The 25,423-nt window shown below is 36.8% G+C and overlaps 1 protein-coding gene across 1 annotated transcript in view; it reads left to right on the forward strand.

Annotated features, from left to right (window-relative positions):
* The first annotated feature begins 4,015 nt into the window (after positions 1-4,015).
* Gabrr3 (gamma-aminobutyric acid type A receptor subunit rho3) overlaps positions 4,016-25,423 on the forward strand; it is a 43,940-nt gene continuing 22,532 nt past the window's right edge. Inside the window, exons 1-4 of the mRNA XM_076868493.2 lie at positions 4,016-4,140; positions 12,861-12,973; positions 20,018-20,085; positions 21,953-22,176. Coding sequence (XP_076724608.2) covers positions 4,016-4,140; positions 12,861-12,973; positions 20,018-20,085; positions 21,953-22,176 — 530 coding nt within the window. The remainder of the gene's footprint in view (positions 4,141-12,860; positions 12,974-20,017; positions 20,086-21,952; positions 22,177-25,423) is intronic.

Here is a 25,423-nt window from a genome sequence, read left to right on the forward strand (position 1 = left end):
TCCAAGTTTTCTCTTCGGCTCCTTGCCAAAAAATTTCAAACTGCCTGATATCACCGGAGTGGAAGAAGAGTGAGCAGGAGGCAATTTATTCAAGGGAGAGTGTAAACTATTACAAAATTCTCCAGGGATCCTATGATTCATTTTGTTTCCTGGTAGTTACTGCTTTCTAATTTTGACAGATGTGGTTTTCTGCTTTTTTTCCTTAAGAAGCTTACTGGGCTTGCAAAGGAGAGTACTAACGGGATAAGGTTAAGAAGCCAACTCAGCAGCAACACAGACAGATGCTTTATTGTAATTGAACTGAAACCCTAAGACCATCTATGTGCCAACTCTGTCTAATTTAAGACATTGCCTTATTTTATTGTTATACAAATCATTTTCCACATAAGATTAATCACCAAAAACATAAACTCCTTTTGTTTCTTCCTTAGTGCTAATATTCATATAAGTAGTTGGCACAGAAAATATTATTCAATAAAAAGGTCAGTCAAATCCTCATTGCTGATTTGTCTCTACTATGCATAAGGAGACAACCAGGACATCCTAACAAGATTGAAGTTAAGAGGCATATGATCTGTCGGATATTTCTGAAAAAAAAATTGACCCCAAAGCTCCACTGAGTTCTGTAATGTAGACAGTTACTACTTTAGACGTTCGTTCTTATGGTGAAGCTGTTGCTTCAAGGAGTTCCTACTTAATGTCTTGCTTACTCTTTATCAACTACTAATGTTTCATCAAAGATAGTTTTAAGATAGTAGGTTGTAGAATTTTGATAAGAAAGAGATGTTAAGCATGGATTGACCTGTCAGTCAGAATTTCCCCAACTGGGTATTCTGAAGGAGCACTTCTGTAAAAATATTAGTAACTATTGTGAATTTTTTTCAAGGGGGATTTGAGGTAAAGTAAAATAGAGAAACACAGAATTAAACAGGGTTTTTCCTATAGTCTTTAATATATTAACATTCATTCATTATTCAACAAATATTTATTAAACACTGATTTTATGCCAAAGATGGTTATAAGTGCTCGGGATACTCCAGAGAATAAAACAGACAAATATTATTTCCTTATACAACTCACATTCTAGCAAGATGAGACAGACTCTGAACAATAAACTCTATATTTTATTGTATACATATACATATATTTTATTGTATATGTACACATATATTTTATTGTATATGTATACATATATTTTATTGTATATGTATACATATGCTTTACTGTATATGTATACATATATTTTATTATATGTTATATAATAATATAAATGCATATATTATTATACATATATACATATATATTATATAAAACATGCTAAGTGAGGTCTAAGAGAGACTGGTAACACATGTTTGAGAAGGAAAGGGAGTATACTGATTTTTTCCAAAGGGTGACCAGGATATGTTTCAAATAAATAAATGACATTTGAGCAAAGGTTCAAATTTGTTAGGGGAATTTATAATACAGATAATCTAGATGATAAGAGTTGGAATTTTGAGAGAAAAGCCAAGACTAATGATATAAATTTGGGAACATTTGGTATTTAGATGATTTTGGTTTGGGTTTTAGTTTGGGTTTTCTAAGACGTGATTTCTTTACAATTCTTTTTCATTTGGATTTTATATTTAATTGGCCAAGAATTGTATGTGTGGGCTGCAACGTGATGTTTTGATAATTGCATCTATCGCAGAATGATTACAGGAAGCTAATATATACATCACCTCATGTTCTTAACCATTTTTGTAGTGAAAATATTTAAAATCTGCTCTTTTAGCAATTTTGGAATATGCGATACACTATAATCAATTATGGTCACTGTGATGTGCAATATACTTTGTAAGCTTAATGTTCCTAACTGAAACTTTAAAGTCTGGAGATTTGATGATCACTAAGGGATTGAGTTGCTAGACAAGACAGGTACCCAAGAGCTTATGGCCGCTCCAGTGTTATAAGATCTGACATAAAAGGGAGAAATTGATAATCAGACTGAGCGAAAATGATCAGAGAGGGAGGCAAACAAGAGTAGAGCATCCCAGAAGTCAGATGAAGAAAGCATTTCAAGATGTGGGGAGAGACTAGGTGTGTCAGTGGTCCCAAAAGATGGAGCAAGATAGGGATGGAGAATAGGTCTGTGAACTTACATCCTCCTTGTTACTAAAAAACAAGAGCACTTTCACTGTACCACATAATGAGAACTGTGCCTCTCTCATAGGGAAATAAAATGTATAGCACTCCACTAACTCATTTAGCACAGAACACTTTCCACCCAACATCTCCAGGATAGCCAAGAACTTCTCTGGGAAGTGCTGGTACAGATCATGGGTACTCAGGGCAGACAGCAGACCTAAGTAACAGCACTGGGGCCAAGGAGCCAGAGCCCAGGATCCCATCAGAATATTGAAGTGGAAGATATTGCAAACAAACTCTGAATGAGATATTACCACAGTGTAATTCTCTATCCTCCAAAATGATAGTAGCTAAGACCAGCAGCTGTTCGTAATGTCTTTCCATTGCTCCAACAAAGAAGAACACTTACTGACAGAGAAATACATGAAAAAAATGTTCAAAACTCTCTAGCTATGAGGAAATTAGAATTAAAACTACAACAACGATTGGGTTGGTTAACATTTAAAAACCTGATCATGTCAATGTGGAAAAAAAGGGTTTTAAGAAATTTCATTTAGGCTTGGGTTGTGACTCAGAGGTAGAGTGCTTGCCTCGCACATGTGAGACCCTGGGTTTGATCCTCAGCACCACATAAAAATAAATAAATGAAATAAAGGTATTGTGTCCAACTACATCTAAAAAATAAATATTTTTTAAAATTTTGAGAAATTCCTTCACAACACTGTATTCTGGGAAGAAAATGACATTCTTCCTAAATCCTAGTGAACAGGTCACTTATTACTTACACTGCTCACCTTGTGGTATTCCAGTTGGAGAAATTTAATTTTACTGACATATGCATTCACTGGTACTTTGCATTACATGCAGGGAATATTTCCAGAGAATATTTCTGCTTGATGTAGGCAAGTATCTTTAGGAATGCATACATACATAAATTAATAGTAATAGTATGTGCTTTGCACACTGCTCAGGACTAAGTCATTTCTTATTTATTGGGTTGCTTACTATGCTGAACCTTAAGTTGAACCACTTTTTTGGGGGGTAGCATGCCGGGGATGAACTCAGGGGTACTTACTCAACCACTGAGCCACATCCCCAGCCCCATTTTGTATTTTATTTAGAGACAGTGTCTCACTGAGTTGCTTAGCCCCTCACTTTTGCTGAGACTGGCTTTGAACTCCCGATCCTCCTGCCTCAGCCTTCTGAACCACTGGGATTACAGATGTTCACCTCCATGCCTGGCTAAATTGAATTGCTTTTGTTCTCAAATATTGAATAGGCCATCATCTTAAAATATGATTGTTTACCTGACAAAAGTAATAATTTAATATTTTGTTTGTGCTTTAGCAGTTTGTGCTTTGGGGGAAAAGGATTCCTTTCTGGATTAAAATGAGTCATAGGGTTAAAAAAACAGTCTTGAAATGTGTAATTAAGATTAATGATCATATTTTTCTCATATTAAGCATATTACTTTACAGAGTCATTAAATATATTCAAATGATATTGCATTGGATTAAGAGGATTAATGCCTAACCTCGCTTCTTCGTCTGCCCAGGACTGCAGCCCAGAGTTTATTGAATAGGGAAGGGATAAAGCATCTCACTAAGAACCCTCACTGCAAAGAGGGACTAAAGGTTGTAAACCGAAAATGAAAAATCTACCTTGTTTTCTTTAAATTTCAGATGATCTAGACAGACATGAGCCTGTAAATGATGTGACTCTACCTAATCTACTGAAACTAGGAGAGTATTGAAAGCAGTGGCTCCTTTTCTTTTTTTTTTTTTTTTTTTTAACTTGGCATGCTATCTATTTTTTTAAAGACACATGAAGAAGAAATCTCAGTAACAATACTAGCTGCATCCACCTGCATTCCTTTCTTCTGGAAGAGATGGTCCTCGCTTCCCAGTTGGTCTTCTTCACCTACGTCTGGATCACATTGATATCAAATGCTTTTGCTGCTTCTCACACCAAGAAGACCTCCCACCGGTGCTCCACTTCAGTGAAACACACCCGGTAAGACTCCACAGTTTAGTCCATGCAAGTATTTTCTGGTTTTTCTTATCAGCTGCTTCAGATCTATTGGAAATCCAGAAACATGTCTTTAATGGAAATACATCTTTGTGGCAGTGTCTATCTCTGAAAATAGCATTCACTCATCAAAATAAGTCCCCCCTGGTGGACATCAGAAAGAGAAAAATCCTGCATCTCTGCTGGAGTTTGTATGCTTATTTTTAACCAATTTTGGAGAATATCATTAAGTGGTTCATGTAGGAATCCTCTTTCAGAAAACGTATTTCTTCCATGAGTAACACATTTATTATTAATAATGACATTTTAATGTTTCTTCAGATTTTTTTTAGTAGAAAATAGTCTAACTGGCAATTTCTTTTAAGGTCAAGTACTATCATATAGAATCATATATTGAGATAGTATCAAAAGGCATTAAGGCCATGTGTTGTCTTTAGAGAATAGTTTCCACACATTTAAAATACCCTCCAAAATATCAACACATCACCATTGTTATTTTGCCATAAATAACCAAGAGTTTTCTGGATATGTGGTGAGGAAGGTACTTATAGGTTCCAGTGACTTACCCATCACTTACTATCTGCTGGGACTTTGCAGATTTTAGCACTACAGTTCCAAGAATCCCTTCAGACTGGAACCTGAAAATATTGGTCACTCTATTACCCATACATGCTTTAAAACCAAGGAATGTCTTTGAAAAGGTCTTTATACAAAATTTTGAAAAAAAAGACCCAGAAGGAGAAAGTGAGGGAAGAAGAGAGGTACTATCCTCCAGTCAATTCTGGCAGTCAATGAAGTGACAAAGGTTTCAGTCAGATTGCCCTCACACCTTGAATATTTATAAAAATATTCACCAGAAGATTAAGAAAGAGAATACAGGATTGTGACACTTGTCTTCTGAAATTTTAATGGACCAACATTGAAAGGGAAGAGTGACTAGAGTCCTGACTTCCTGCTCTGCTCTTAAAACATCAAGGCCTTCCTCCCACATTTTCCTTCCATTCTCCCAGACTCCCGATTTGAAATGAGGTAAGGTCTTGTGCAGTTTAACCACTTCAGAGCCGTCTCTGGGGCAATTAGAAAAAAAAAAAAAAAATATTTGGGAAATATAGTATTCTACCACCAAACTATGCGGGGTTTTTTCCCAGATTACTTATACAATTCATGTAGTATATTTTATCTAATTTTAAAATAAATGAAGACTGCTTAAATATCATGCGCCATTTAAACTGTGGGGGATTTGTCCAATCTGCAGAGTAAATGTTTAGACGAGAAGAAAGATTGTTATAGAAGCTAATCCACTGTCGTGGCCCACTGTCAATGGCAGAAACTAAGGACAGTATTGAAGGCAGTGTCTCTGCAGAAAAATCTGCCCACTTTTTAAGTGTCTTTTAAGTGACACTTTTTAAGTGTCTTTTAAGGACAGTAAGGGAACATAAATTCTCTGTGGCAGGGTGGAAATTTTTCTCTTCTGTTAAGTGCCTCGTTTTAGATCCCGTTAAAAGGAAGAGAAAATTTCACAGACTATGCAAGCCAGATTTCCTCCAGAGGAAACCCCTCCCGCTCCGGGTTTCTGCTACAAGAGGTCTAACATGTTTGTTTTCGCTTCTTTATATCCTGAATGAAATGCCCCTGTGAGCCACAAACTAGAATACAATTCATTAAAATTTATATCTGCTTCTTTTGTTCTTCAAAGAAAAATCCTGTAGGGCACTGGGGACTGAGTAAACCAGAAGTAGCCACTTAGAAGGAAACCAGGCACTTTCCCTGAGTGAATAATACAGCCAGCCAATTTCTGAGCTGTCACTCAGGATCTCTTGTGCAGATTCTAAAGCATTTGACAAAAAAAAAAAAAAAAAATACATGAATTACTATACAGGGTAGTTTCTAGAGAAAAGAGCCCAAGATTTACTATGTGAGGGTTTTTCCCCAATATCCAACCTGATTACCAAACAAATAAGAAATGAATGAGTTAATAACCTACCCCTTCCTAATGCAAAAGAACTAACAGAGTGAACATGAAAAGAAGTCATGGTCTTCCTTTGAAAATTATGTAGTACATTTTTATCCCTCACTTTGAATTGATACACATCATCTTGAACCTACTTTCATGCAATCTAGCCCTTAAGTGCTTTGTTATTAACTATTTTCATTCAGAATATAACCTTATTTGTTATATGAACATTCACTTTTCTTAATCTAAAGATTTCTTTTAAAATCTTTGCTTCAAAAATGTCTTTTATTTCTTAAAAACAAAGCAGGGAAGAAGGTGAACAAAGAAAATTTTGGCAAATGAAAATGTCCCTCTTTTGCCTGAGGAGAAAATCTGGCTCCCTAGTAATGCAGAAAGGAGGAGATATATAGACTCATTGAATACGTAGTCTTTCTTTCAACCATCTTATTGAGTGACATTCACATGAAGGGCTGCGTTGGGGGTTGAGGATACCATGGGAATGACACACTGACCCTGGCCTTAAGAATAATCAGCAGAGCACTAGAATCTGTGCCACCAAGCTTGATAAATTTTCATAAAATTTGTATGCTGTTAAAAAATATTAAAAATTAAGTTGTATAAATTTATAATTAAATAGGTTATTTATAATTCAAAGGCAATAAATATTTGACTCACCACTTCCTAATTACTTTACTAAATTTTGCTATCGTCTAAGGTCTTGAGATTATTTAGGTTTAGTATATCTCTATGGTAGAATTACTTCAATATGCCATACCATATCATCTTATGCCATACCGTATTAGTCTATAATATGCTAGTCCATAGTATTCCATGCCATATTGTTATATATGTACTATAATAGGGACAATCTCTGTCTTGAAGTTCAGTAACTTGTGGAAGTATTCTACTTCATGGAAATAAAACAAAATTCACTTGATATAAATAAACACTAAAAATTAAGGCTTTTTTAAACCTGGAGAGCCATTTGTTAAACAACTATCAACCTCTCCCTAAACTCACTGTAAAAGTCAGTAAGGACCTAGAGATTGCAAATTCAAGTGCAACTGCAAGCAAGTAAGACTGAAGAGAGAAGCAGAAACTCCAATTGCAGGATATATGCTCTTCTGAGGTGTGTCTCATCAGGTTCAGGCTTCTCTTTTTATAAGAGAATTTGAGCAGTGTTACCAGATATTCTGATTTTTCAAAGGAAACAGGAGTCTAGGTTTTCATATGAGATTTTCCAATTTAATATATCATAGGAGATCTCCAAAATATGTCTGCAGACTAGCTCTTAATCTGGTCCAATTTTCTCATTTTGCAAATAAGGAAACTGAGGCATCACCACTGAACTTGTGAGCTGACAGAGACCAAGGGAGATATAGGAACTGCTGTGTTTCAACTGGAACATTTCCCCTGGTTGGCTCTTTCACAGAAACGTTCATCTGCATAGGTTTTTCCTTTATATAAGATGGGCTATTGACTAAAGTCAAGTATGCATTCCCAGAGTTCAGGTGTTCAGAGCACTTACATAAGGCCACAAGAGTCACTCTATTTAATGTGTCATGTCCTCTCTAAGGCACCTCACAAGCATCAGGGACCTGGAAATACACATTGGATCCATAATTATGAAGATTTTCTTAATCAAACATTGAACCAACTGATTTTCCCACTTTTTTACTTTATTCCTTGGATTTGCATCTATCATTCTAATAAACTTTTTGGTTATATTTTGTATTTTTCTAAAGAAAAATAATGTCTATAAAATTATTTTAAAGTTTGCCTATATGCTTGGAACAATAAACTGTGCTTCAGTGTGCACTGGTTCATATCAAAGTGAGAAAAAATAACCATGTTAACAATAGGACATGCTTCTAGAATGACAAGAAGAGTGATAAGGTAAGCAATTCTAGAGAGAAGGTTCAACTTGGTCTAGATCATTTATAAATCATTACACAAATAACACTATAACAGTAATGGGTTTTTGCATGGAAAAGTACCAAAATAATCTCCATTATGCTTCTCTTTTCTAAATTGACTTTCAATCCTAATTCATATACCTGGTTAAAGTTACAGCATAGAAAGTATTTTATATTTTCTTAAATTAAGCATTTTCCTCATTGCTTCATAGATACTCTAATATTTTTCAACACTTCATATTACTAATTGGAATTAAAGAATGAGAATTAACTCCTTCAATATTGAGCATTTATTTTCACCTTTGCACTGCTATAAGTAACAGCAAGAAATATTTGCACTCATGTATTTATTTCCTCTACTAATAAAACTTATAATTTTTCTGGATTGAATTACTGATTCAAAGCATATAAAATATCTTTATGGCTCCTGAGATTAAATTCTAAAATAGTTTTCCAATAATTATTCTCCTACTTGTAAGGTTTAAATACTCCCATTTCATCATATGCTTATCAGTATAGGGTACTAACATTATTTTTTGTCTTCTATGCATTTAATAGGTATAAAATAGTAGTTGTAGTTTTAATTGGTATCCCACTGTTAACTCTTTCAATTAAACTTTTAAATATACTTGTTAATTACAACCTCCCTTGGGTAAATAGTCTATTCATGTGAGGCCTAGTTGTTTTTAAGTTCTGATTCTAGTGGACTAATCAAATATACAGGTCTCCAAACTCTTGGGAAAACAGTTCTGTAAAGCATTCAACAAAGTGTGACTCAATTAATATGAGATTTTTTTCCTTTCATTAATGAGAGTCTAAATCATCAGAATGAGTTAGGTGTTTTTGTTTTCTGTCAACCAATTCCAGTACTTTAAAAATCTTTCCCAATCTTTCTTCAGAGACCTTCTTAGTTCCCCTGAGACTTAAGAGGAAGTCCTAAGTCAGAGGAAAACCTGAACTATTACCAAGAGGTACACCTCTGTCTCTCCAACAAGGTGCACAGAACTTTGTGGGCTAAGGCAAAGATTAAGAATGCTGATGTACCCGTCTTCCATCAGTTGAGATTTCTTTGTTTGATCCTATCAGGACTTCTGGAAGAGCTTTTCCTCAGACAGAAGTTATTCAATAGCTTTCTCTCAGTAACTGTGAAAACTGAAGTCATTTCTTCTAGAACGGGGAAGAGGCCAGAAGGTACACAGAATGGTTTAAAATATTGCATACCTGGAATAAGACTAGAAAGTTCTGGGCTGAACCTGATACTCTGCACATATAAGTAACAGCAATAAATATTTGCTGTTCAGTAAACGTATTTGCTTCTTTTCTGTTTTGTTTCTGTCTTTATTTCATTAACTTTTTAATGTATTTTGATAAGACAGAGGCCTTTAAACCAGGCATCTATATTCCTGAGGTTTATCTCTATGGGAACATGCAGGCTACCTGAGAGACAGGTGGACATGCATAGTTTTTAAACAGTTTAACTTTCTTTTGATCTTTTTGCTAAAACTCCTCCTGAAAACTCAGCTGTCTTTAGTGATTACTCTGTCCAACTTGAAAAAGTTAAAGTGTACCTCTCTCTCTCTCTTCCTAGATCCTACTCTGTGCATTGCCCCAGTGTGTAATAACTTCCTGGGTACAAAGAGACATTCCCCCCACCCAAAAAGTAAAGGGATGACTGTATGATGCATCCTTCTCCAAACTAGATGATTTACTATTTTTTTAATTTCTACAAAACTAGAGAGAAAGAACCTAATTAATTTGTTAGTTAAAACCCATTAAAAATGACTGTTGATATATAATACAATGCGAATTTGAAAAACATGTCAGAAGAAATTTAAATAATTGTTACATTGCTAAGACAACATTTAAAATATTAAATTCCACATAATTACATATATATGAACAAATGTTTTCAACATTTCATCTATTAAAAATAAAAAATAGAAACAAAATTTTTGACAAACTCAGTTTCATTCTAGCAATAAGTAACATCCATTTACTTATACATAAAAGAATTAGGAAAAATATACCATCATTTCATAAACAAATGTACTTCCACTAAAATTTCATTCTTAATTTTAATAAGAATCGATATTTACTTCAGCCATGCTTTACTTCATTTGTAATGGTTATAGAAAACAAAACAAAACAAAAAGTTAATTTCAATCTACACACATTTTTCTTGAGAAGACATATTATGGTGTGGTTAAAATTCTATGGAGAAGCTTAGTACAATGACACATACCTATAATCCCCGAAGATAGAAGGCAGAGGCAGAAGGATCTCAAGTTTAAAGCCATCCTCATCAATTTAGGGAGGCTCTAAGCAACTTAGTGAGACCCTGATTCAAAAAGGAGGACTAGGGGCTGAGTGTGTTACTCAGTGATAAAGTGCCCTGGGTTTCAGAAAGCCCCCTGTGTTCAATCTCTGGTACATACATACATACATACATACATAAATTTCTATGGGGGAAATAAGATGGAAAGTCAAGTTTGAAGAAAAGAAAGAGTAATCACTAAACAGAAACACTATAAAATTTCTAATATTTTAAAGAAGAGTTTGCTTATATATTTTTAAATAATTCAAATTCATTGGCTACATTTAAATGATGACTATAAGTTTTCTCTTAGTCATAAATATTTAAGTAATTTTAAAACTTATGATGGAAAAACTGAAGAGGTCTATTTATGTATATGTAAAGAAGCAGGTAATCTCCAAAATTCCTTTAGAGGGTAAGTATACAAGCACCAAATTCCTTTTTGGGAAATAGATGAGATTTTAAAAATGGTAAAAATAGATAAATATGGAATGTCCCATCCTGTATCAGAAGAGCCCTTAGTTCAAAAACAGATGCCTGTGTTTTCAAGTATTGCCAAGAGAGCATTTCACAACAGTCTCTGTGTTCAGTGTTCTTGGAATTCTTAATTAAAATTTATTCTTTTCAATCTCATGGAGAGATAAGTTTTATAAAGGATACATCAGTGACATGTCATTTAATAGTATTATTAAAATATTATTAGCAAAGGAGTAATTTTCTTAAGTTTACAAATTTGCATTTCCATTTTTTCTTAAAATAATAGCAAATAACTAGCTTTTATTAAATGTCTACTATTTTCTAGGGCAGTGGCTCTCCTGAGAAATTGTTATAATGCAAATTCTCATATTCAAAAGCTATTGAATCAGAAACTCTGGGCATCAGGCCCAGGAAACCAGATGTTTTGGATGCATGCCAAAGAAGATAATATTTACAAAACATCTGCCATGACGCCTTGAACATAGTAGGCATTTAATAAAACCCAGCTGCTATTACTTTTTTAATAAATAGTTCATTTTAGCTCCCTAGAAGATTTTTTCTAGTTTAGCTTCTTGAAAGAAATAGTTCTATGTGTTCCATTATTCATAAGATAAAATGTCTTGACATATTTAGAGTCAAACTTAATGCCTTCTACCAACATCAGATTTTTTTCCTCCCAGTTTCTTTATTCCTATCATTAGAAAAAGTATGTCTGTAGACCTCAGAAATTTCCAGAAATTGCCCCGTTGAAAGACCACACTGGATGATCTCAGGAGACCACATGCCCAGACACATCTCTTCAACTGCTCACAAACTGAAATTCTCCCCCATCAAAGTAATTTTACTGAGTTAGAAAATTGTCTACAGCTGGGCATGGTGGCGTAGGCCTGGAATTCCAGCCTCTCAGGAGGCTGAGGCAGGAGGATTCCAAGTTTGAGGCCAGCCTCCACAACTTAGCAAGACCTTGTCTGTAAATAAAAATAAAAAGGGATGGGGGTATAGCTCAGTGGTTGAACACCCTGGTTTCAATTACAGGCACATACACAAAAAAAATTAAATCCCCAGTACCCCCCCAAATTAAATAAATGAATAAATTGCCTCCAGCAGTCTAGAGTTACAATTGACCTCGATTGCTTAAAGAAGATATTTGTTTATCCAGATGGATATTGGGAATTCAGAGTAACTAGATTCACCCAGAAGTCCCATGAGAGTCTTGCCTTACTGTGACTGCAGACCACCATGATATTTTTTCTAGAAGGGGAATCTGAGGAGGGTCTCCTGCACAAGAAGACTGGAGCTCACAGAGGAGGTGGGCTCTCTGAGACACTGCCTCCACACTCAGAGAGTCGCTGGGAAAGCAGGTATCTCAGGGAAAAAAGTGAGTCTGAGAATCCAGCAGTGTGCCCAAGTTCACAGACCCAGGGAGACAGGACTTTGTTCCCACATCAGGACACTTACAGAGAGGCCATCTTCACCTTGTCTTTGCCCTAGAGAACTATGGTTAAAAATACACTTTACATCCTTCACAGTTTGGCTTGCGTGGGTCCAGGCATTGCCATCCCTGTGTCCTAGAACCTCTGCATGCCATTCTGCCAGGATTTCAGCCTGCTCCAAATTTCCTTTTTATTTTGTCTTTGTAAAACATTTTTCTCATCAGTTTACAATTTTGCAATGTTTTTATTTTTTTTTCACTGTTTTAATACAGAGACTGTTCAACTTCAGTAATCCCAAAAATTATTTAGTGACTTGGTTGTTTCCATGAAAGCCGATTTAGTTGTTCTGGGATGGGGGTCCATGAATATGTGAATGTGATCTCAGTGACTTGGAGGTAGAGGCAAGAGCATCTCAAGTTCCAGGCCAGCCTCAGAAACTTAGTGAGAGCCTCTGAAACTTAGCAAGACCCTGTCTCAAGAGAAAAAAAATAAAAAGGACTAGGGGATGTAGCTCAGCAGTAAAGCACCCCTGAGTTCAAACTCTAGTACCCCCACCAAATTCAAAAGCGACTATATCTAAAAAGTATTCTTTTTTTCTTGGGGTGGGACAGCAAACAAGAAGCTAGAATGAGGAAGGATGACAGTACCAAAGTGAGGCCCCTGAAATATAAGCAACTCCTCCACATAGAGGACCATGATTTTGCAATAAGACCTGGATTTGGAGGTGAGTATTATCTTTATAAAACTCATGTTAAAACTCATTGTACTGCAAAAATGGAGTTAAAAAATAGAAGCAATTAAGATCAAACATAAGACCATCAGTTAAAAAAAAAAAACTTACAATAACTTCTTTTGACTGAGAACAATTAGAAACTTACCCATTTCACTTGAATGAAATCGACACAGGTCATTAAAATGGGTTGGAAATCATAGTCTAGAACTTACTGTGTAATTTATTATCATTAATAACATTAATGATCGTAATAATGAGAATTACTAATCATACATTTATTACTTTTCTCAAAATAATAGGATTATAAAAAATATTTCAAAGTTACCATAAATGGTATATTTGTTGTTCAGTTTCAGTTTGGGGGGTGGGGGGAGAAGGGTACTGGGGATTGAAGCCAGGAGCTTTACCACTGAGCTATACAACTAGCCCTTTTTCTTTCTTTCTTTCTTTCTTTTTATTTTGAGACAGGTTCTCACTAAGTTGCTTAAGGCCTTGCTGAGATGACGAGGCTGGCCTTGAACTTGCAATCCCCCTATCTCAGTCTCCCAAGTGGCTGAGATTACAGTCACATGCCACCATGCCTGGCTCAATTTCAGTTTTCTAGGTGGGCCAAAAGCAGGACCTAATGGGGTAACTCAATCCCCATAAGTGCTTTCTACTGTGCACACCATTGTAAATAAAATGTGCTTAATAAACAGTGAATAAATACGTCTTGCCTCAATACCAGCTTACTTCTTTATGCACAATGTATAAATTCAATAACATGATGTTAATTATGAAATCTTGTTCAATAGTCTTATGAGCTAGAATGCCTGACTTTCATGGAAGAACTATAGTATATCAAATGCCATGGCTCCCTATGAACCAATTTTGCTGAACTATTGTTGCTGTTTGTCACTTTTAATGATTAAAATTGATAACCCAAAAAAAAAAATAGGTAGTATGTTAATCCCTGAAATACACTGTTACTTCACTGTCACAGTGATCCTATGGAATAGGCACTATCATAACTCTTAATAATCCAGTGTGGAAACTGTGGCTTAGAGAGTTTGGGAGATTTGCTCAAGACCATGGAAGTAGTAAGTGGTGGAAAAGATGCAGTGACCAGTCAGGGGAATGTGAGGAGGCCATGGGAGAGGTGTGTGCTTGGATCAAAGTGTATTCCCTTCAGATTCTTCCACATCACTGAGGGCACCAAGTTTTCCAGTAATGTGCAGGGTGTGGTGAAATCAACCAGTTAAAATGAACTCTCTGAACCCAACTGATTCCCTTTTCATTGACCCTAAGTCTCCACTCCAAAAATTCCTGAACTGACAACTTCCAGACTCCTGGAAATCTGCAGCTAGAGCAGTGTAGGTGAGCGGGAGAAGCAAGGTCCTCTGGCTGTAGAACAGAATAACTTTTGATGAATAACTAATAACTCACATTCAAGTGGGGTGGAGGACACTTCATCCTCCTGTCAAATTGTGTTTATGGCCAACAGGCATGTAAATGCCCTTGATACATAATTTGTTAACAGGAATCTTTTGTAAAAGTATGTTAGGTAGTTGTATGTTGAGGGTTATTTTGTCATGTTTTGATTTTTTTTTTTTAATTTTCTGGAATCCATTGGGTTGCAACACTAAGGACTTGATCTTAACTCCTTACATTGGAGGCTCAAACTTTCCGGAACATCAGAATCACATGAAGGGTCCTTACCATACCCCACCCACAGCACTTCTGAAGCACTGGAACTGGGTGACTCCAACAATTTGCATTTCTAAAAAGTTCTAAAAAGTTGCTTGATGAGGCTGATTCTGCTGGTATGTGAATCACATTTTGAGAACCACTGCGTTAGATTATCAGCATCACATTAAATGTTAGTGAGTTTAATTTTTTTGCTTTTTGTTTTCTGGTCCTTTCGGACACTTATTAAATCTTAATTTAAGATTGTATAGGACTTGAAATTCACAAACTTAGAACTGTGTTCATTTTCTTTCCTCCTAGTATCTCTATCTCTATCTCTATCTCTATCTTATCTCTCCCCCTCCCTTCCTCCCTCCTTCCCTTATCGGTCTCCCTCTCCCTCTCTTTCTCTCCTTCACTATTTCTTAAATATATCATCTTTACCAAATTCCAAAGATATTTGAATTTTCCGCTGTTCTCAATGGACTGTTTCTCACCCCATCAGATTTTCCCAAAGTCTGTATACTATACCCTATAACTACCGTGCAGGTGCTCTGTTTCTTGGTCTCTATGATTCTACGAAAACTTTGTAAAGTATTTCTTCTATCATCACCAGAAATCCAATCGCCGGAAATCCAATTAAACTTGCCGGCTACTGGTCTCATTAGCCACTAGAGGGCGCCAGTGGCACGGGAATGGTTGCAACCGTCTCAGGCGCCACAGCTGGAAGCTCGACATGGTCGAAACGCCAATTCCAAAAGCTGCCCTAATTCCTAACAGGTTAAGTTCCTCAGTCAAATTACTTTCTATTCTAGAGGAAAGAGTTTCTGAAGGGATTACTTTAGGCCGCTGAAAGTCAGAGTCAGTGACAGAATCACTGTCCTTGAATGTGAACCTTGAAATAAGCAGCCCACAGACCCCTGTCACTCAAACTGGTACAAGGACCAGCTGTAGAATCAGCTGGGAGGTCTCATAAGTGCAGAAGCTCAGGCTTCCTGAATCAAAAGTTGCATTGTAACAGGATCCCCTGGTGATTCACCTATGCTTGACTGTTTGAGACCTGCTGCTAGAGATTATTAAATGCCTACCACCACTTTTATCTCAAAACATATGCCTTTACTCTCCATCCCCTGTATCATTCCCCAGCCCACAGAACAATATAAAATTAACCCTAAATTTCCCCTTTGTTTGATCTGTTAAGATGTTTTTAAGTGATAATGTATTTTTGAAATATTCTTTTCCTAAGGCTACTTTTCAAGGTTATTAAAAATGCAATTGAAATCTGCTACTTAGTGACAGGTGGCAAATCATCTGACAATTAAGAAATTTTTCTGACAATCATAGACTGGGGCTAAATGATGCTCAAATGGCTTATGTATTCAGTCAGTTCGGGCATAAAAAAAATCCATAATTTTGGTCATAAGTGTCAGTCTAGAAGCTCTGTGAAATATAGTTCTTAACCTTCTCTTGCCTCTGTTCATCTTAACAGCTCCTTATACCAGTGACCCATTTCCATGTTCCCACATGATTTTCTTCCATGGGGAAATCAGACTGCAGGATATAAAAGATGAGCTTTAATTTCTCTTCTCTTTCTTTATACTTGTCCATAACACAAACACATGAACATACTTCTTCCCTCTTGATCTAAATGTAACTTCAGCACTTCCCTTGCCTTAATGTGTTTTCCTAATTAGCTTTAACATTAAAACCAGCTGCTGCTGCAGTGTTTTTTTTTTTTACTTTTATAAAGCATTAGAAGATTAATTGACTCATTATGTGGAAACAGGAGGATATAAATTTAGGGGAGCTTTTTGTTTAACTTGGGTTATAAATTGCAGCTCATTTTCTTTATTTATGTTTTCCCTACCCATTACATCTCCCATAACTAAGGGTTTCTGTTTTAGTCTTATAGATGACGATTTCTTTGTTTCCTCAAAGTGAAATCAATGCAGTCTCTAGATATTGGCTACTGAGTTGAAACAAAAGCAAACATTAAAAGCTGCTTGTACGGTCTCTGCCTGTCACATAAGAGGACTGAGAGTCAGAAGGACTTGGTAATATCCCTGTCATTAACCAGCTTTGGTTTCAGGCAGGGTTGTAGGTGGCCTCTTAGTATAAGGTCCCTCATATGCCAAGTGGAGCTAAAAATGTTGCTATAATAACATAAGATAATACATGACATAATGTATTTTAAATGAACCATGCAAATGAGATGTATTTAACCTGTGTTATTCCAGCCTGCATAAAAAGAAACAGATTGATGTTATAGCTTTATATATACAAAAAGGTTTATAAATGTGTGTGTACCTAGTTAGTGATCCCAGGCAAGCAACATCAGACTCAGAAAACTTGATATTTTTTAATTTTTATTATATTTTACATATCGGCTTAATAAAACTGCTTATAAAATTATCATTATTAATGCTGTTACATTCATCACTGATCTAAGAGTGCAAAGTTGTTTAAGCCATTTGGATGGGGATGCTAAGGAATTGACATGCATTTATTTATGGAGTCTCACAACAATAGGCATATAAGTTATATATTTTTCCCTATTTTACAGGTTAGTAAACTGATATATGCGGTATTAAGGGATTCACAGAACTTTTGTTTAGCTTAGGCTTATTTGGCTACAAACCTCATTTTAATACATCTTTTACTGCCACTTTCTCTCTTTACTCAGCTGCATACCTGTAAAAGGAAGGATCTTGGGAATTTTATGTGGATCCAAAGTTCTGTGTTTCTGCCTCTGGCCTTCACATCCCCCGACCCTCCATTTGGTCCTCAGGGAGCCAGAGCATAGATCTTAGACCAAGAAATGAGTTGTCACTGGACATGGAGCTCATGGGAGATAGAAATGAGGGCAGGCAGTTCTGAGGACATGCATTTGCCTCAGAATTCTTCCCCAGGAGAACAGTGTAAATCTGGAGAGAGGAAAGAATAAACTATTTAGGAACTCATCTCTAATGGACAAGCCATGCCTTAGCTCCACTGTCAAACCAGCCTTCCAACAACCCCAAGGACCCAATGCTTCACCCACACAGGCTTGTCTGTGTCCTTGAAGGCAGCTCAAACATTGTTCCCCGGTTTGCATAAATAGTCATCAGCAGTGCTTTCATCATCTTTCTTGTGAATGTGACCAAAGCATCTGACAAGAAAAACTTAGAGGAAGAAAAGATTATTTGGAGCTCATGATTTCAGAGGTCTCAGGTCATAGAGGGCCAACTCCTTACTCTGGGCCAGAGGTGCGGCAACTGATACTGGGGGAGGGGCTCAGTAAAGGAAAGCTGCTCAGCTCATGGCAGGGTCGAGAAGCACAGAGAGGCTGCAGATGAGATTCTACAGTGAGCATTACTCCTCACGTTTTATAGGTGAGGAAACCAAGCTTTGACATGTCACTTACTATATATCACATAACAATAGTGGAGCTAGGTTCAAATTCAAGTCTATGTGGCTCCAGTGCTGGATCTTTATCTAGGACATGCTGCCGCCTATCTAAGACCTTTCCAAATATTTCATTCCCTTGGAGTATTAGAATTAGTGGGAAGATTTACTTACTATGAAATACCAAGCAGAGCCAGAGACAAGATGTTTTTATGAATTTTTATTCTGATACTCTACTAATTTGATAAAAAGATTTTAAAAAGCCACCAAATCTGAATCCTATAAAGGAATAATATTCAGCTGTTTCCAAGTTAATACTCAATCCAAACTGACAAGTAAACAACATTATTTAGAGTTACCATTAGTATTATAAGAAATGATTGATTCAATCTAGCAGGAAGAAGTTGGAGGTTAAGATGCAAGTAAGGTATTCCTGAAGGCAGAGGCAAGAAGAGATTTCAGTGGCAGAGAAGTGCCTGGCATGCCGAAACCCTTCTAAGTGAGGAATGATAGTGGTTTTATGGATATATAAAACAAAAAAGCAAATATAGTGTTCATATAGTGAAGGTAACATCAGTCAATTACTAGGGGAGTCACAGAAGAGTGACATAAACTAGCAAGACAGCTTGTTTTACACAGTGGTATGTATTTAAAAGGCCATTGAATTTATGCATTCATACGTCACATGTAGCACTTCCAAGTATTATTTAGCCTAGTAAGAAAGTTTCTTAGGCCTGATTTCTATTTTTTTATTATTTATATGTGAGAGCAAAATGCATTGCAATTCTTATTACACATATAGAGCACAATTTTTCATATCTCTGGTTGTATACAAAGTATATTCACACCAATTTGTGTCTTCATACATGTACTTTGGATAATAATGATCATCACATTCCACCATCATTTATAACCCCATGCCCCGCTCCCTTCCCCTCTAAGCCCTCTGCCTGATTTCTCCAAATACCAGAACCTTGACTAAAACAACTAGCTGGGATTTCTCTATGCAGGATTTGTATTTTTCATCAATTATTAAAAGTGTTTTTTAACTCAAGACTGTTTAGGCAATAAGGTTGACAGTAGGTCATTAAGAAAACAAAGCATATGAAGATTATATGTTTAAGTATAAAAATTATGTTAACATATATATGCATCAAATTTCATACTTAAACCTAAATGATAAAGCTATAAGCATTAATGTTCCCTCGCACAGAAAGCTAGTTAATGCCAAAATATCACCCAGGCTGGACAGTGTTATCCTTCAGTCTCTGGGCCCATCAACCTGATGCTAGGTGATCCAACTGCAAACAAGTCTCAGCAGTTTCCTGTACAGAATTGCTGCAGTTCTGACTTTTGGTATAGTCTCTTCAAATGCATTCTGAGGATGTCTTCTCCCCAGGTGCAACCTTTTGTTGCTGATGATCTGTGAAGGGATCTTTGTGTCTGAATCCATGGTGTCCATGCATAGGTTGGCACTGCCATCTGTGTGCTTCTAGTCTGCAAACCACTGTACAAGTAAAAGAGGCTGGATTTTTCAGAAGGAGAGAAAACACTTCAACACTGCCCAGAGTCAGTTACTCTATGATACTCCCTGGTTGTAAGATATGACCATGACCTTATAAAATGCATAATTTTTCATATATTTTCAAAACATCAACCTTTCCACTACTAGCTAAAAATAAATAAATAAATAAGTGAAAAATAAAACTGGGGACATCAGTTCTGTACTACAAAAGAAAAAATATTAAGAGGTCCCCAAGCAAACGACGAAGGATTATTGGAATGTTTACATGTGTGCTTTTATTGTTATAATCGAATGTATAGTAACTCATTCAACAGAAAATGGGAAAAATTTTTGTTTCAAGAAACTCAAAAAATAATGTTGTTCATTTGCAACATATAAACAATGCACACTCTCTGTTTTGATGGTTTCCAAAATGATTGGCATGCATTTCTCAACATTTTACCCCTTGTTTTTTTCTGTAGGGTCCCCAGTGCCAGTAGGTATAGATGTCCAGGTTGAAAGCATTGACAGCATTTCAGAGGTTAATATGGTAAGTTTCTGAAAGTATGAGATCAATAGTAGCAAAATCATTGGTGTTTTAATAAATCATTTGAGTTATGCATACATTAATCTTTCCTACTCTGCTCAATAATAATAGGGTTGTAGTTATTTTGTCCGCTTCTACTCAGTTCTTTCTGCCTTCGATTACAATTCCCATTCCTTTCCTACTCTTCTTTTTCCTTCTAGTAGTTTTTCAGCAGTGGGGCACTGCAGAACATCATGATGTATTTAGTTATATAATGTGAACTAGGAGCAATATATTAGAAGGATAACCACGATGGATGTGCACTATGTCATCACAAAGGTGTGAGTTTACCCATAGAAAGACTACTGAACCAAGCTTCATAGGCTGCTTCCAGAAGTTTCAACTGATATTAATTTTGCTTATCTGTAAACAACAAAGGATTTTTTGACTCAGAAAACTAAAAATTAAGAAAAGTGCTCCTATTTCCTAGAAATATGAAAGAGATTATCACTATTTTATTTTGCAATGAAACAACCATATTATTTTCATGGAATACTCTCTACCCATCACTGTCTCTAAAACTTGAAACAGATCACTTGCTAATCTCAACCACCTTCCCTGTAGCCTCTCTGTGTCTCCTACATCACTTTGCAGGCTTACTTTTTAAATCTTTGCCTCTCTTAATCCTGGTTTTCTCATGTTAGCCATTTTTAATGTTTTAATATCCTCTACCATAATTTTTCCATTTTATTTTCCCTATTCCCAACTTAGAATTACCTTCCTTATCTACATAATGACAAGAGCTATTTTTTTGTTTATATAGTTTTCAGGGTTTTTCTCCAAAAACCCTCATGCCTTGGTGGCTAACTTCTATGCACAGGCCTATGCTCCTTTTCCTCTTCTGTTTGTGTGTTAATGTAGTCTCGGGGTTTTGTTTAGCCCCTTTTTGTTTACTTATCTATGCTAAATGAAGGAATATTTATAGTTATAAACCTTCAGTGCCCATTTCTCTATTCTCACCTAATTGCTGGACTTCCTTATATATGAATCATACTTTCCATTTCATTTCTTTCTCCTCAGTTCCACTGCCTTTTCCACCATCCTCTATTGGTACATTTCTTTTGTTTCTAGCACGTGCAAGTGTATGACAAGGTCTCCACCAGGTTCCCTAGTACGTAGTAAGATGCAGCTTCTAGCTATGCTTTGCACATAGTTTGCCTTTTAATATTGATCCTCCTGGACCTAAAGTATTAAGAAATTTCATTTTGAATGTCTTTAGATGGAGGCTGTTCCCTCTCATTGGCCCTAGAAACCAGGCCATGCTTTTCCCTGGATTCAGCCCATCTTTGTCCCAGGACCTCTGACAACTTGCTTTCCACTAGCTCTAATACAGACTGTACCCAGGTTTTTGCACCACTCTAGTTTATTCAATTTGGGAGATCTGCTTTATCAGAAATAACACAAAATTAGGAATCCTAAAACAATTTGAAAAGTGGATATTTAGAATAAGCAATAAAATAATAAACAAAATAAGAAATCACAATAAAATAATAGACAAAATATTGAAGTTTCAGGTCCCTTTCATCTTCAGTCTACTCAGGGGATTAGTCAGAATGCTCACATAAAATTGCTTCCCATTGATAACATGGTTTCCCTTCCCAGCATGAATACTCTATCACTCCAGGAACTCTCAGCACTCACTGAAGTCCATGTGAAGGAGAAGCTCACAACATAAGCTCATTAGCTTCAACCTAAACCTACCTGAAAATACAATATAGGACAGTCGCCTACAAGTCATCAACACCCATGGCAATCACTCCTGGAACCAAGAGTATTGATCCTGAGCCCCGTTTCTGCTGGTTTTGATTGGTCTCCTTTTCTCTCTGCCTAGGACTTTACAATGACTTTTTACCTCAGGCATTACTGGAAAGATGAGAGGCTCTCCTTTCCTAGCAAAACAAATAAAAGCATGACCTTTGACCACAGATTGATCAAAAAGATTTGGGTGCCTGACATCTTTTTCGTCCATTCTAAAAGATCCTTCATCCATGATACGACCGTGGAGAACTTCATGCTGCGCGTCGACCCTGATGGAAACGTCCTCTTCAGTGTCAGGTAAGGAGGGTTCTCTGTTGCCTTTGCTTCCCTGGACCACAGGCATCTACACGGAAGCTGGTGGGCCTCACTTCTGACTACACTGACAACCCTGCTGTCGGTTTAATGGTGCTGAGGCACAAGAGAAGGTGCCATGTTCTCTGGTTCTAACACCCAGATTTTAAAAGATCAGTTTCCTATTCTAACTATAGCCATTCCGGGTATATGGGTATATGTGGATTGTACAAATAGAGTGAAAACTGAGCTTCAGAAATACTTAAAAGTCTGACTTACAATTTTCTAGGTATGCAAATCTGCTATTCCTCTTCACCAGCTTCACCCCATCTCTATAAATCAAACGGTGTTTGTATCTCTTGCTAGCTAAATAATTGATTGTGTTCTTCATTTTTCACAGGAAGGCGTAGTCATCATCCAAGTTAGTATTAACTTATTTATTTACTTTTCCTCTTTTTTACTTACTTAAGTTTCCTCTTTTTTTGTTCTAATACTATGTAGTCATGGCCCTCCATCTTTAATGTTCCATATGTTTTTTAACCAAATGAGTTCTCTACATATTGAGTGACATATTCTAAAAATGTTTAGTAAACCTGTGCCATTCAACTTTTTTAAAAGTCCTAGAAGTCTCAGAAGTTTCTGTAGTAGCCTGGAAAAGTGACGTCCTAAAAGATATCCATCTCTTTATTCTGGAACCTGTGAAGGTTACCTTTTATGGCAAAAAAAAAAAAAAAACTTGTAGATATGATTAAATTAAAGATCTTAAAACAGGAAGATTATGCTGGATTGTCTGGTTGGCACTTGAATGCAACCATAAGTATCTTTAAAATAGAAAGGAGGAGAAAAGTTGATAGACTCAGGAAAGCTGCAAACAAGGTGACCACAGCCAGGGAATACAGATGGCTCCCAGAAGTTGTTAGATGAATGGATTTCTCCCCCAGAACTTCTAAGGGAACAAGAATTTTCTGATACCTTAATTTTGGCCTAGAGGTACTGGCCTCAGACTTCTGGCCTTAAGAAGTGTGACAGAATAAATTTCTATTGTTTTAAACCACCAAGTGTGTTTTAATTTCATACAGTAGTAGTAGAAAACTATTATAGGTTCTCTTGCCTATTAAAAAATCTTGTACAAAGGAATTTTTGCTTGCCATTTTATAAAGGTCGTCAATGTTTTTCTAAGTGAAATTAAGGAAAAGTACTATTTTCGATAGGACTTTTAAATCAGGAGTAACAGAAGACTTAAAAAAGCCGGGCACAGTGACTCATGCTTATGATCACATGCCTGTGATCCCATCCATTTGGGAAGCTGAGGCAGGAAGATCACAAGTTCAAACCCAGCCTCAGCAACTTAGTGAGGCCCTGAACTATTCACTGAGACCCTGTCTCAAAATAAAACAAAAAGGGCTGGGAATATGGTTCAGTGGTAAAGCACCCCTGGATTCAATCGCTAGAACCCAAAAAAGACTCAAAAATATTGAAGTCAATTCTCACTAGGAATTGAAGGCAGAACAACAATATTTGGTCTAAGAATCAAGTGTTTTAATTTGTTTTGATGAGGGGATGACTGGTAAATGATTAACTCACTGGATTTTTCTTACCTTTCATATTCTAAAAAAAGATTTGGCTCTTGACTGTCTCCTGCAAGGTAATCTCTAATCCCTTGGAATATTCTACCGGATAAAAGTATTTTTTTGTTTAGCTGTGGTCTGTGGGTCAAGTCAGATAATCCTACACTCACAATGTGACTTGTGGGGGTTCTGAGGGATACGTGGTATCTGTGTATCCTCTGGAGGGCTAGAGACTAAAGTCAGCCATGTAGGTAGTCAACCATGGCTCTATGACCAACTCTCAATTAAAACTATGGACACTGTATTAGGCATTTAGCATCACTGTGACCAAAATACCATACAAGAATGACTTAGAGGAGGAAAAGGCTATTTGGCTCAGTTCAGTCCATGGTGGGCTGACTCCATTGCTCAGGGCCCAAGGTGAGGCAGAACATTATATAGAGGAAGGGCCTGCTGAGGAGGGCTGCTCCAGACACAGTGGCCAGGAAGCAGAAAGAGCAGGGGGAAAGGGCTGCAGGAAAGATGATTCCTTCCAGTGTACATCCTCTGTAACCCTTCCCCTCCGTTCTACAGTTCCCCAGCTGCCTACAGTTACCACCCAGTTAGTCCATTCAAACTAGGATGGATTGATTAGGTTACAGCTCTCACAATTCAATCTTTTCACCTCTGAACTTTACTTCATTAACATAAGGGCTTTGGGGAAACACCTAGTATCCAAACCATAATAGACACAGGCTCAGATGACCTTCTCTGGTTTGTCACACACCATTGCTGAGGGATTGAAGACCTGTCTACGTGACTCCACTAGGAGAGAACAACTGGAAACTTGCTCCTGATTTCCCCTGGACCCTGCCCTGTACTCATTTCCTGTTGTTTATTCTAATTCTTTGATTGTAGTAAAGGGAACCATGAGTACAAGAACTTTGCTGAATTCTGTGAGTCTAATGAGTGGTTGACCTTGAGGGTGGTCTTGGATATCTCCAAACTCAGGAAGATTCAAAATTGTTGTTGGCACAGCTCTTCCAGCCAAGAACAGAGCCAATTCAAGCTCAGAATCTGATTACCTGGTTCCAGGCTTGGTTCTGACATTGCCTAGCCACCTTAACTCCTTGCTCATTAATTTCTTTATGTGTACTATGTAGGGGATGGACGAGAAGACCTCAGAGGTGCCTTCCAGCTTTAAAACACTGGAAATGCACCAGAATGAATGTATTTCACTTACATAAAGCTGTCCAGACTCTTCCCTAGCTTGGTGTTTTGGTGTATGACTATTGACAGTAGAATTCAGCCACAGAAGATAAAATAATTCTACTCCTCCGATTATCTCAGGAGCACCCTGGGTGGGAGCATCTGTTGCCCTTTGTTTTTGTTTTTGTTTTTGTTTTTGTTTTGTTGTTGTTTGTTTGGTTTTGCAGACTTGTTTGGAGGCCTTTATGAACCTCTGATCTGCTATTCTGGGTAGCAAAGTTTCTACTTTGAGGCAAGATCATAGTACAGCAGCCTCTGCCTGAAGCCAGGAAAATCTAGGAGGATACAAAAAGTGAAAAAAAATAAACCTCATCAGCATGCAAGCCTTTTTGCTTAATAGCACCTGAATTATGCATTGTGCATATAGATCTATGACTAAACATGCTCCGGGCTTTTCCCCTCACCGCTGGAAAGAGAATGTCCTCGACTACATTTGC

This window comes from Callospermophilus lateralis, chromosome 10 (assembly GCF_048772815.1).
Source record: "Callospermophilus lateralis isolate mCalLat2 chromosome 10, mCalLat2.hap1, whole genome shotgun sequence".
In the NCBI taxonomy this organism is placed as follows: domain Eukaryota; kingdom Metazoa; phylum Chordata; class Mammalia; order Rodentia; family Sciuridae; genus Callospermophilus; species Callospermophilus lateralis.